The sequence below is a fragment of the Vidua chalybeata genome, chromosome 1 (assembly GCF_026979565.1).
Source record: "Vidua chalybeata isolate OUT-0048 chromosome 1, bVidCha1 merged haplotype, whole genome shotgun sequence".
NCBI lineage: Eukaryota > Metazoa > Chordata > Aves > Passeriformes > Viduidae > Vidua > Vidua chalybeata.
In genome coordinates this window covers 21,421,740-21,435,474 of record NC_071530.1, presented here as the reverse complement: position 1 = coordinate 21,435,474, position 13,735 = coordinate 21,421,740, and the positions used below count along the sequence as shown (strand labels likewise).

At 37.0% G+C, this 13,735-nt stretch overlaps 1 protein-coding gene across 5 annotated transcripts in view; it reads right to left on the bottom strand.

Annotated features, from left to right (window-relative positions):
- Positions 1-1,484: 1,484 nt before the first annotated feature.
- Positions 1,485-13,735, bottom strand: part of CROT (carnitine O-octanoyltransferase) — a 19,448-nt gene continuing 7,197 nt past the window's right edge. For all 5 annotated transcript variants that reach the window (XM_053950539.1, XM_053950530.1, XM_053950505.1 and 2 more), the window contains exons 4-17: positions 12,631-12,812; positions 12,323-12,447; positions 11,636-11,744; positions 10,064-10,157; positions 9,845-9,970; positions 9,306-9,407; positions 8,592-8,675; positions 8,381-8,488; positions 7,977-8,107; positions 6,559-6,682; positions 4,636-4,714; positions 3,762-3,855; positions 3,467-3,586; positions 1,485-2,423 (exon numbers count right to left, since the gene is read on the bottom strand). In XM_053950539.1, coding sequence (XP_053806514.1) covers positions 2,303-2,423; positions 3,467-3,586; positions 3,762-3,855; positions 4,636-4,714; positions 6,559-6,682; positions 7,977-8,107; positions 8,381-8,488; positions 8,592-8,675; positions 9,306-9,407; positions 9,845-9,970; positions 10,064-10,157; positions 11,636-11,744; positions 12,323-12,447; positions 12,631-12,812 — 1,599 coding nt within the window. In that variant the 3' untranslated portion in view covers positions 1,485-2,302. The remainder of the gene's footprint in view (positions 2,424-3,466; positions 3,587-3,761; positions 3,856-4,635; positions 4,715-6,558; positions 6,683-7,976; positions 8,108-8,380; positions 8,489-8,591; positions 8,676-9,305; positions 9,408-9,844; positions 9,971-10,063; positions 10,158-11,635; positions 11,745-12,322; positions 12,448-12,630; positions 12,813-13,735) is intronic.

Sequence of the window (13,735 nt, the reverse complement as noted above, 5' to 3'; positions counted from 1 at the left end):
TGCATGAGAGTGGGCAGGACCAGCTGCTGAAGTGCAGCACCACAGCAGGTTCAGTCTTTTAGATAAAGACTGATAAGGATGTTTCAATACATGTGGGTTTGGTACAATTCCATAAATAGTTTCCTAAAAACTCATAACTAATAAATACCTGAGGTACATTTGCTTTAAGAATCCAACCCTCTTCCACCAGCACAAAATTCATAGTTCCTCAAATTAAAGAGTACAAAACAGTATTAAAAAAGCCTCACTGACTTGCCAAACTGAAAGCAAAGGATTGGGTGGAGAGCTCCAGGCACTGAGATCAGCACTGCAGCACAGTGCATCTGCACTCAGGGAGAAGGGCACAAAAACGGGAGGCTTTGAGGGCAGAGGCACTGGAGATGAAATGCTTTACACAACAAGGAAATTAATAACACACTCATGAATTCATGCATCCACAGTACATAACAAGCAGCTCTTACAACTCACAGAATTTAAATTTTTTCTCCCTGAATACTCTTCTGGCTTCAGTTTCTCTAGGCAAGGCTCAGACTGTGTCAGCTGAACAGGAAATTCTGGTTATGCTGGTGATTGAATGCCATTTTCTCAATAATTCACTTTCTGAAAAAGTTGTCCTTTTTCTGTATTTCTGTCAGGATTTCTATGTTCCCAGAAATCCTCAGAAAGGCAGGAGTAGGTGTATGGAAAATAAATGCAAATAAATGCAAAATCACACCCTTCATCAGACTTCAGGCTGGTTTGAATGAACGTTCAAAGCAAAATGTCCTTATCACAACTGCAACCAAGTTTACTAACCCAGTTGAGGTGTGAAAGGTTGTAACTATCAGACAAAGTTTATTAAATTAAAGAATAAAAATAGTCACACATAGCTTGATCCAAAATCCTAATCTATCTCAGAGAAATCACAGCATTATAAGGACACAGGCTTCACTGCCCATGAGATTTTAGAAGGTCATTTACCTCTGGGAAAGAGGCTGGGTTATTAAAAGCATTGCAGAACAGGGATGGATTCTTTCTCCATGTGGGTTTTGGAAAATCTCAAACTATTAAACACTGAATGGTTGTCAGATGTAATTGAGACAAGATGTACAGGAAGCTCAGTAAAGGCAAGGAAAATAAAAGCTGAAATGAGGGGACCACTTTTTGAGGCAACAAGACACAGTGTAACACACCCTGGACTGCAGGGAAGTGTCAGGCACTGAGGGAAGAAATCAAAAGGGGAAGTGTTCTTGCTACTGTGGACAAAATATATGCAACAGAGCCTCCAGAGGGCAAAGAGACTGGTTCCATGTTAGCTGAAAATTGAGTTGTTTCTGTAAAATAAATAATTGTATTTGATCTCTCTGAAACTTTAAAAGCTAGAGAAAAAACAATGGGTACTTTAGAATCTCTGTTTCAAATTCACCTGTCACCAAGATCATCTTTCTCTCACAGTATTGCTACACTACATTAAACAGTCCAGACATAAATTAATTAAGACAAGGTTGATTTTTGGAAAATTTTATTTCTGTAACAGGAAAATACAAAGTTGCTCAGAGAAATCAAGTATTAAAATCCTGAGAACTGTATCAAACTATATTCAGTGCTTATTTTTACTGTGCATTATTAGTGTAAAGCAGCAGATATTCACAGTTCACTAGAGAATGAAAACCGAAAAATTTGAAACTCATGCTGCTTTCTGTCTTTACTATTGAGTGAGTCTTCTTCAAAATACTTCAAACTGTAGTGCTCTCATACTAACTACAAATGTAGTGGGAACATCCCCATTCATGGATACAACATTTATTTGGTATAATCCTGATAGCAAAAAATGAAAGATAACTTCTAAAATACCACATAACCCGATGGAGGCATTCTGTTTCATTAACCACTCTGAATAGGAAGCATAATCACATAAGAGGATAGTGTGGTTACTTTTAAGTACTCAGTTAAGTGCTCAACTGGCATAAACACTATCAGCAGACTACAAACTATTCTACATATGACTACTAAGGTCATAAATACAGGTCTCTCATCAATTTTCCACTACAACATCCCATCCCTAAGTATGTTTGCATTGTTGTGGCATATTTTAATATTGCATAGTTCTACACAGGTAAGGTACTACTGCTTGCATTGCTGTTGCAAATGGCTACATTATTCTTAAATGGGTACTGTTACTACAGTAAATCTCTCAAAAATAGATACATGTCACATAGATCATTAAATGTCTTGGATTTAACAGTACTCTTGAGTAGCATTTAATTTTTAAGTACTACATACAGCATGTGAGCTTGCAAATCCTCTTACATTATTATCAAGCTTACAGCTCAGCTGTAAGTGTTAGCTGCAGCACATCATGGAAACACTGGAACAGAGTTCTGCACAGCACTTCTGCATCAGTCTCTGGACAGGATTTCCAAGAAGAACAGGTAGTAACGATCCTACCAATATAGAAAACAGTGAAGTCACTGTGCTTAATTGTCAAGGTCTAGGATAAAGTTACATGAATTGTCCTGAAATGTGGAATTATTGACACAAATTCTGAAGTAAAAATTGTTACATAAACATACTGTCTCAACACTGAAAGAGGACTCAGATCCTTAGTGCCTTCAGTAAGCAATAATGTTGACACATCTTGAAATCAGATACTTTGATTTAAATACCTGTTACTACATACACACTGACACAACTTTTCTGTTTGTATTTGAAAATGCTGTGAATTATATTTCTTCTTTTTCTGCAATTAGTTTAAGGTTTTAGGTACTTATTTTCTATTTATCTAATAAAAGGTATATCTTGATCTAGTTCTATTTATTTAAAGAGAGCCATAGATCAAAGTATTAATGGCTTGTATTCTCAAACTGATTTGAATGGGCACACAACCCCTGCCTAGCTTTAGGAAGAAGTCATTTGAATTACACCTAAAGTAGCAATTTATCTCTACACATTCTAACCAAAGTGGTTTTGGATTTCATAAAACAGCAGTAATTTTTGTCCGTAAGACCAGTTAAGCCAAAGTTGGATCTTTTCAAATCGTGTGATTTTTGGAGAAGTGAAACCAAATGCTTTAGCCTCTCAAGATATGTGTCACTGCCACGAATGATGGGCAGTATGCTCACCTGTCCTCTTATCTGCTCTAGCTCAGCCAAAAAACACTTTTACATGTAACAAAATGATCTCTAAAGTGACAGCCTATTTTAAAGTTAATCTATTTTAAAGTCCTTTTGTTGCTCCCTTCTTTCACCTTCCCTACTCTTTATTTCTGCTTATTGTCAGTATCTTGGTACTCACTTGCCCTCCATCACTTTTTCTTCCTCCCACATGTGCATTCCCAGAATGCCAATGCGTCTATTCTCATGTATCTCACTTCTCAATCTCTTCTGACACAATGAGCCGTATTTCTTCAGTATTTTCCTTTTCTCATTCTAGCCTTTTCCTCTGTGACAAATGCAGAGCCATATTCAAAATGAAATTATATCCTTACCTGTCATCTCTAATTGCATAAAAAAAGCCATAGCCATGTTGTACCATAGGGAGTGCAGATCCACTAAACCTAGTGTAGCCAGTCAGACTAGTTGAAAGGACAAAATTCCCACCTCCTCCACTGTGAAAGAACACAAAACAAAAACAACACTTTTGAAAGTAATTTAAACCAAAGTGAGTTTTACGAAAGAGTGATTTTGTCATAGAGATCAAGACATCAGCACACATAAGGCCAGTGTAGCAAAGGCCTTGGTATCAAGGGATACAACTTCCCATGGGACAAGAATATGAATTACCTGGCTGTGAAGGCCTTATCCCCATACAGTTCTGGCACCGGCAGTCCTTGCTCCTGCGCTATGAGCAGGAGACCCAGAAGATGACGATCAAAGCCTGTCAAATAAATGCAAATACTGAATCATTAACAGCAGCATTCCCAGTTTTTCTGCTTCTTCTGGTCTGTTCAGCTGGGAGCTCAAATAGCAGCTGAAGGACAGATAAACAACAGCATCATATTGTGGCATCCAAAAACATTTCCCACATATTTGATCTAAGAGGTCTTCAACACTTTCAACTTGCAGCACTGAGCTCAAAAGCAAATTACTTCAGTAACAGAGATGCAGCACAGTCCCAACAAAACCCAAGAAAACTCCCACTTCAGTCAAGGAGGAAGAGCTCCTCACAGTGGAAGTGGCCCACGGGCAATTATGTCAACACAGCGAAAAGGTTTTCAGGGCCATGACTGCTCCGAATTGTGATGACAGGGTGGAGAGAGTATGAAGTTCATCAGGTTCATTTCCCAGCTACTCTTTCTTATTCACAGAATGGTGTAGAGCACTAACACAGCTGGGTTAGAATCTCACTCTAATCTCTCCTGTGTCCTAAAGACCACCTTTTTCACTTTTCAGCCAAGCACATACTTGACTGGAAGGTATTCCAAAGTAATGATTTGCTAGGCAGAAAAACTGAATAAATATTCCAACTGAACTTATTTTTGGGGTACAAGGATGGGTGCAAGGAGCAGGTTTTATTCTTCTCCTCAAAATTAAAAGTATAAAATGTTAAGGGGTAGTTTTTATTCAGGTTGAAAATAAGGAAACAGAGAACTAGCATACAATGGTATTCCCTTTTCACCCATGCAAAAAAACCCCAAAAATTTTAATCCCAGAGTACCTTTTCCATTTTCACATTCTTTCCTCATTTTATTGTGTTTTGCAAATGCCTTATGCATCAGCTGTAGCCGTTGATAATTCTGTAAAGGGCAAGATTAAAATAAAAAGCAAAAAGACAGAAAAAGAAAAATCAATCCAAATGAGTAACACATCAGCAATCACAGATCAGCAGGTTTTTCCCTCTCATCGTTTTTCACAATTTTAGATCGAAGAAAATGGAGGAACTTGAAAGGTACATAAGAACCTCTCTCAAACCCTTTCTCCCAAACCCAAATTCCCTTTTCAGGAAAATGTGCTTGCTTGTTTCCTGTATCTCTGTTATTTTACTCAGATCACTTTTGAACTGAACAATATTCTAAACTTCATACTCTTTCCCAAATAATCTGAAACAATGGAAAGGAACCAGTGTGAACTAGAGTGATCAAACCCAAAAACCTTCTACTATACCATTTATTCAGAAGGACACTAGCTCCTACTAGGTGCATTCCCAAATTTTCTCTGCTGATTGCCAATTCTGCCCAGCATTATGCTTTTTCCAAGTTTATATTAAAACTTTTATATTAAAGTCAGAGAGAATACAAATAACAGGGTTTTTGTAAAGGAGACTTGACAAACAGTCCTAGATGCTCAAGATCTTCACTTCCAAAACCTTAGATCTTGATAGCTCCTTGACTACTTAAGAAGGACTATTTATCCTTTCATTCATCACACAAGAGGCTGCAGCAGAGAATGTGAAACAAGGACAGAAGCCACTCGATTTGGATAAAAATCAAGCTATCAAGCAGACAAGGGGCAAAAGAAAATTTAAGACAAAAGGATAATTTCAAAGCATCTGACTTTAAGGTATTAAAAATTACATAAACACAGACTTTCAAGCATGTTAATTTCAATACTATTGAACAGATTTTTTTTAAGCTCCAGGAGTTAGTATTAAAAAAAAACAACAAAACAATAATAGGGAGATATTTGTAGATGCTATTTAACATTACAAAGAGAAAAATACTACAGTTAGTATACACAGAAAGTTACACACTAGTACTAGTAATAACCACAGAAGCCTGATAATTGGTTAGAAAGTAACTGAGGAGCAGGGAAATAATAGGAATCCATATTTGGAATAGGAAAGCAGATTTGGAAGATGGCCAGAAAACTGAGTTTTAAAACTGCAGTACATGCCAAAAGAAGCCAGTGAAGACCAGGAAAACATGTTCTTAAAGGCCAGAATTATTATCACACATGCTTTCTGACAGCTGTCTTTTGCTGTACTTTTCAGATGCATTAATAATACAGATTTTGATTTTTCTAAAGATGTGTTGCCCTTTGTCTCAAAAACCTTCTCCTTGCTTAATTTCTTAGGCTCTGAGAAATGTACAGTGAGGGCAACAGAAAGAGCTTTAGCAGAGCTCTTGCTTGGCAAGCAAGGCATGACCTGCTTTGCCAGCCAAGTGCCAGAGGGTAGTTGCTGGGAAAAGAAAAGGTCTCCAGTTCAGCTACTTAGAGACAAACTCAGGAACATACCCCTGTTACCACTAGGACACAAACATCTTTCAATCTTGCTCTCAGATGCAACTATTAGATAAACATTTCCTGATTTCACCTGAAAATTAAAACAGAACAACTGCACAGCACAATACTTTGGCTCCAACCCAGGAACTTTTTGAGGTGTGAAATAAATCAGTGTGAATGTAATTTGAGGCAGTTACATTCTTGAAATCAAAAGGTAAATAGCACACAAAACCACACATGACAGCACATCTCAGTCACAATGACCAGAATCAGAGTTCAAGCAACCCAACATTTAAAATTTGTCTCCCTGGAAAGGTGCCAACTCCCATCAATGAGACAACAAAAAAGCGAGTTTGAAGTGGTTCAGATGACAGGCCTTCTAAATACATAATAATTAAAGTAGGATTTCAGTATTTACACTGTCAGAAGGATCCAACATGGACTTGCACCATTCCACTGCTTCCACAGTACATGGTCTTATGGTCTCTGTGCGGCCATGATAGAAACGCCTGGTCATGGCAGTTTCGTAACAGCAGCCTGGACTAAGAACAAAAATTAAGGAAGAGTGTCTCATTAACATAACAAAACTGTTTGCTATCTCAAGGGCTAAAGGAGTCCTGCAAAAGATCTTGCACATCAAGCTCAGTTACAAGTACCAGAAGCCCATTAATTTTTTTATAACTTATGTTTCTGAAAAAGACCCACAAAGCAACTCTATGTGGTTTGATGGGACAGATGACTGAAAAAAGTACTATACTCATACCTTGAAAAGACTGCATTGCCATGGACATTTTCTGCAGACTACAGATCTACTAGCCTCTAGCAAAAAACAGCTGATATTACACAAGTTTCAGTTTCACCGTGTACTTCCACCTACACCAGCTAAACCCTCATAAATTAAGAGACACATTTGAAATAAGCTATGTGTTCCAAAGCATTTAGAGGGAAAGGTCAAAACCTCCTCTGCTGCACACTGACAGCCATCAAGCTTTTACATGGAGCAACTCCAGCTCTACTACAGTCTACCACTTAATATACAACCTACATCAAATATACTTGCATGTTTACAACAGAGCAAGGCTATTTTAGTCAGATAATTAATGTCCTCATGTTCAGCAAACCAACCTTTGTTGAGTTACACCTCACCAGTGACAAAAACATCACACTCCTATGATGAAACCCTCCTCCTTCTGAAGTAAGCAATACTCTGCTGGTCAGTAATGACTTACACAAGCCATAATGATTGCTAGTTAGCAAATAGAAATTTGGGAACACCAATAACAAAAAGAATGACACCTTTTAATCAATAATACAAAATTAAATGTCACATCCAAAAATGCAGAGGCAGGCACTTGAAGGGTGACTATCTTCATCTCTATTATTCTGCCTAAACCTTCACGCCCAATATTGCTAAAGAAAGTGAGACACTGAAGTTTGTGAGGCCTTTTACAGGCTTAGAAGACTAAACATTTTACTGGTGGCTGCCACATGCTACAGCCAAAACTCTCTTCTACATTTGAGCAACTATTTGACATTAGAGAATCCGACCCACTATGCATTTCATGTTCCCCCAAGTGTTTCCTTTGTATGGCCCAAGTTCAAGTTTTCACAGACTGGGTTCTACCATCCACTCCATAATATGTATATCTATTATCCCTATGGGCACAAGAACATAATTCTTCTGAAGCAAGTATGGCTCTATGCAACTGTTACTGCAAAAACCCCTTAGTTATTCATTCTTACATCCCCATGGCAAATTACATACTAACGTTGCAAAGCCACTGAACACCTCTACTCAATAACTAGTTTTTTATTCCTAATCTGGTATTTTCTTACCGTCCGTGGCATTTGTAATAAGCAAGCTGAAGGGCAAGCTGCACAAACGTATCAGGATGAAGTTTCCTCTTTCTAATCAATGCTTTGCCGAAGGATGTGAAGGCGTAAGACACCAGCTGCAAGTCAGATACCTGCCATACCAAAGGAGGAAAAATAACAGAAGTCAAGAAATATCACAACTTGGTCCTCTGCAAATAAAACACACTCAACATAAACCATGATGTAACAAATTTAACCATGGTGTTAAATTCATAAATTCATCAGGAACATAGCCATTCCTCTTCTCCAGCATGAAAAACTAAAAACATGAAAAACTAAAACTAAAACCTCAACTAAAAGCATGGAAATAGAATGAAAAAAATTAGTTATCAGTAACAACTAAGAGAACCAGGAGTAAATTTCACCTTCTTGTAATACAATTCTTTAGTACATCCGATTTCATTCACAATTTTTGAATCCACTGTGAATACAAGTTCCTCTGGCCATGGAATATCCCTCACATTATCTGATCCCTGGGAAGATCAAGACAGAAAAAAAGATGCAAAACCAGAAAATGTTATCCATAAGAAAAGGCACGTTAACTGATAAGCTTGAAAGTTTATAAAAGATAGATACCTTCCATTTTCCCTCATTTTCAATAATCTTCATTTCAGCATAAGATAACATGGTAATTAAAGCCATGGCATCAAAAGGAGAATGCTAGAATCAGATAAGAGAAGATATTACATTTCTTTGCATAACAGCAAGAAGATCAAACTCTTCTGTTTTTTTCCCTATTCTGCTCCTTTTCCTGTCGACCAACAGCTTTACTGTGCAGTGTTGGACTTGTTTTATAGTTCTGCAATAAATACAGAAGTATTTTAAGTCCACCCACTGTTTTAACTGCTCTGCAGCTGGACAGGGAAGTACAATGTATTACTGCCATGAAAAGGCAGATTTAAGGAAAAATACAAGCCCTGCTGGCCATGTAATAATGAGTTTAAAATAACATAGCTTAAAAAACACAGTTGTTCAAATGGATACATCAAACAAAGAGTTAATTTAGAGCTTTCTTGTGTATTGTATTTTTATTCCTTTGGAACTAATCATTAAGTACTTTCAGAAATAAGATTATGACTTCAGATCCTGTTGTTAATTCAAGTATGGTGTAATGGCAAACACCATGAGAGAGCAAAGAACATGAGAAAGGAGACTGCTTTTGGAAACTTACTAGACCAGGTGCCAGGTAAACAAGGCTACGTTAAAGAGTAATACATTAAGCACTTAATACTCTGAAGGGGAAAATTCATTAAATAAATACTCAGAATGTGGAAAAAAAAAATAACTTACATCACAGAATGCACTACAGGTTCCATTGGAAAAGAATATGCTATTGTAGGATTTATCTCCCCAGCGCACAGTTGGATCGCCTGTTAGCCCCAGCTTTGTAAGCTAAAGCAGAAGAAACATACTGTGAAGTCTAAAAAACACCAAGAACACTGCCAGTCTTTGTAAGCTAAACCTAGTCTACATTAAGATAGCAAGACCTCCCTGACAGATGACATTTTCATCCAATTCAAGAGGAACATGACTACAGGGCCAAGTTATTAATTAAAAGTGTGATTAAAACGTTAATGACTATGTCTTTGATGACCCTGAAGGATAGAGGGCTAAAATGTTATGAAGGTAGATTTCAGCCATTCCCATTTCCAATGGCCTAACAATTAAAACTATTTAAGTTTTACTATGGATCAAAAAAGCACATTTTTTACATATTTACCTGCTTCATTTTTCCTGTTCTGAAAGAGCAAGAGGCGCTACTTCTGTATATATGCAGGAGAAATTTTTATGTAAAGATGATCAGATATGAATCAAAAATTCTTAACTACCTCAGTGTAGTCCTCAGGAGTTGCATGAGGGCTACAATCATCAAGGCCAACCACAAACAAACTTCTCTGAATTTTTTCCAGAAGAGTTAAGTTCTTTGGATCAAGATGAATCAAATATTCCCGTAACTAGAAGACGTAAAAAGACAAAGCTAAGTGAAATAATGTTTTTCCAGTGATCACAATGCTTTTCCCAGAAACCTGCTGCTGAAGTATTTCTACCTCTGCCCATTTGGTCCTTTCATTGCTTGTTAGGGCTGCCAGTCCTGGTCCATCTGGTTCACTGTAGCATTTCTTCTGTATATATGTAAGTTGCCTTTAAGAAGATTTCAAAAACTGAAGTTAACAACAGATGGAGAGAAGGTAAATGTCACCTTGCGTTTCTCTTTCTTTTTTGCAAAGCTGGAATTTTGGTTCAACATTCACAAGCCAGTGTGAATTTTCAGGAAGCATGAATCAGCTCTCTTAGATTCTAAGGACAATTGAAGACCTGCACAGGTTTCAGTCATTCAGCACCTACAAGCCCAGTACAACCACACATAAACAATTGTAGTGCTAAAACATTGTTACACGCTTAATTTAAAACTAGATTTAAGACTTCAACAGTGCAGGCTGAGACTTTGCAGAGCAGCAGACATTTGCCATACTGCAGCTTTACAGCTTCTACAGGAGCTAATCACATACAGGGCAAACCTTCCCCTCAAGACAAACTTTAACGCAGAACACTTGCTACAGTACATCCTGAATGTAGATTCTGAACTACACAACAGTAATTTTCTTCCTACCTTTTCCTTTTGAAGAATAATTAAGAGAGGGTTAAGTTTTAGTTTGCAAATTCAGTTTTCCACATGCTGTTCTCCATGTTAAAGAAACTCCATAAACTACAGGCACTTAATCTGGCTTCTTCTTTGTTTTGGCACTCTTGCCTATTTAATATAACTATTGATCATCAGTTACATAGTATCAAAAATGAGACACACATGATGACCTTACAAAAATAAAGCCAAACAAAAAAAAGCCCCACCAAACCAAACCCAACCTGCCCTTCTTATAGACAATAGATTTAGGGGGTTTTGTCTGCATTCCAAGTGTTCATTTATTTCTTACTGGCTTGACTTAACAGGTACAACTACAAAAATTAGAAATGCATGTTAAAATATTAGCTATTAAACTACCAGACTATTTTTAAAAAGTGATTTTTAGATTCTCTAGTTAGGTTTATCTTGCCCAAGGAATTTGGCCATCCACTTTTTGCCTATTTTAATTACAAGCCTTCTGTTGTGCACTATAAGCAGCACTTTGATTATTGCATTAAGTTATTCCCTGGCAAAATTAACAACCCTTTTTTAGTAAGGAGATGCATATAGATACCAAATCAGTCACAAGAGACATATGCTGAAAATACATCTGTATGTAACAGGAGAGTTCAACACATGAGAGTGCTTCAACTTTGATAATGATTAAGTAGCGATGCAGATTGTACCTGGAAGGAATGATGATAGCTGTAATCCTACTAATTAAATGTAAAGAAACCATAAAAAATGGTATTTCCTACTAAAGTATCTTCTTTCGGCCCTTTTGTATGATGCTCTACAGACGTATTACAATAGTACACGGAAAGAAATTTCCATCCACTGAACAAGGATTTACTCAAATCTGAACCTTTCAGCTAAAGGAGAAGCTGTAGCCTCTCTCACACCTAATTCTTTGATGTCAAGGGAATTGAAAAAAAAAAAGCCTCTTTTGTATGTAGCTTAAATAAGACAGCTCATTTAAAATAAGCATTTTGAAAACCTGAAAATCTCTGGAGGAGTCAGCATGCTGCCTTCATGCATAGCATCAAATGCAAATACTCGACCTCGACACAGGACTATCAAGTGAGATGGACATTCACCTTCAGCCTCTGAAATGAAAAACAGGAATAAATGAAAATCCAACCTCGGGGATAAAGTAACAGATACAGAAAAAACTCAGCAAGTCCTACAGACTTTTCTTGTTCAATTCTGCAAACTTGAAGACATTTTAAAAGCCAAGAGAAGTCACACATAACTTTCACTGTTAAAAATTCTTTCAAGTCATTGCCATTATCTAGCAGCAAATTTCATTTATTTGTATCTCTTGTAGGCAGGAACTCCCTCTGCTGAAATGAGTGTTCCTTGCTGAATCCACACATACTTACAACACACAGAATTTGTCTTTCACCAATTCTTAATGCTGGTATGTTTATTACAGGCATCAGGCTGGTTATACACAATTTGAAGCAGAGCTTTGTTTTACTCTAATTTGATAAGAACTAAATATTGGACCAAAAAGGGCATTTGTAGATGAAGCACCTTCTTTGCTTCATTATATGAACACTCTACAACCAGTAGCTGATTTAGTGCTCAAGAAAGCAAGAATTTTACGGTTAAACTGACCACTCCTTTAGCATATTAATAAAAATAATTTGCTTATATTAATCCCCAATTTTCATTTGCTTACCAGTTTTAAAATAACTGCAGAGAGAGTCTCTGGTAAGTCCAGGAATTTTGCAAGTGCAGAAGAGCATTCGAAATTGGTTCATGTCCAGAACAGTACTCCTAGATCTCTCTATGGCAACCTTCTCTCTGTAGTAACAAACACAGCAACATTAAGCAAGAGAAATTAAAACAATGGAATTAAATCAAGGTAAGACAAACCTGGCTATTACAGCAAAGAATGCATGCCAATGGACATGAACACACATATGCAATTAAGGATACAGAGACCATCAATATTTAGGATCAGTAATTTTTTTCTTAAAGTCTTACGCTCGTAGGAGATCCCAGTATTTCAGGGTGTGCCATATATTTACACATGCTCTTTCTATCTGAGTGCCCTCTTTTGGTGGCCAGCAGTGCTCAATATAGGGACCAGGGCCCCCCATATTACAGTGTATTTGTGTTGAGATGCGAAGATCAAGATAAGCCACATTCAGCCACCAGTCCTCCAGCTGAAATGAAAAAATGTTTAACATCAGAACTTACTGTTATTCATTAGTTCTTTAACAATTATGTTCAACTACCTGCTTTTCACTTTTTTATTTTAATACTCTGAATAGGAGGTCCTATATAACTCAAGGCAGGACAATGGTTCAAAACTAACTGATGAAGATAATGACACATTTAGCTCTTCTGCTTTCAAGCTTGAAATAAAATTCAATGCTGCTTAAGAATATTAAACTGTAAATTATGGTATTTCTTCCCTGATAACTCATCATCTTAAACTCTTGCAGATGTCAATTGTGGCTGCTGTGAATATCACAGACTACTCCATGAAGAATAGAAGGAAACTAGACTTGTGTTGAGAGGGGATGTGAGAGAGACCATTTGTAATGCACATTTTTTGCCACCATCTGAAAATCCCCACTCTGGAGAGTGTCCTGTTAGGATTTAGAAAGCCCTCATGAATTCCACTTGGTAATGACCTTCCTTGTAAAGCCTTCTCTGTTAAAAGACAACTTTAAAATGCTACCACATAGTTTCCTTCTGAGAAGAAAAAAAAAAAAGAAACAAAACTCTGAATTCCAGGGTTTTGGGTTGTTTTTTTTTGTTGTTGTTGTTTTTGGTGTTTTTTTTTTGTTTTGGTTTTTTTTTTTGTTTTTTTCTTTTTTTTTTTTTTTGTGGTGGTGGTTTTTTTTGTTGTTTTGTTTGGTTGGTTGGGGTTTTTTGGTTTTTTTGGGGGGGGGGGGTTGTTTGGGTTTTTTGTTGTTGGTTTTTTTGTTTTTTCCCAGGGTGGAGGGAGAAGGGACAAATGTCATAGAAAGAGAGACTGACAGATAAAGCATTCAAAAGCTGGTAAATAACTTTAAAATTTAATTAGTGAGGTCTCTTAGCCACTCAGCTTTGAAAAAAACAAATTACACATATGTAAGTG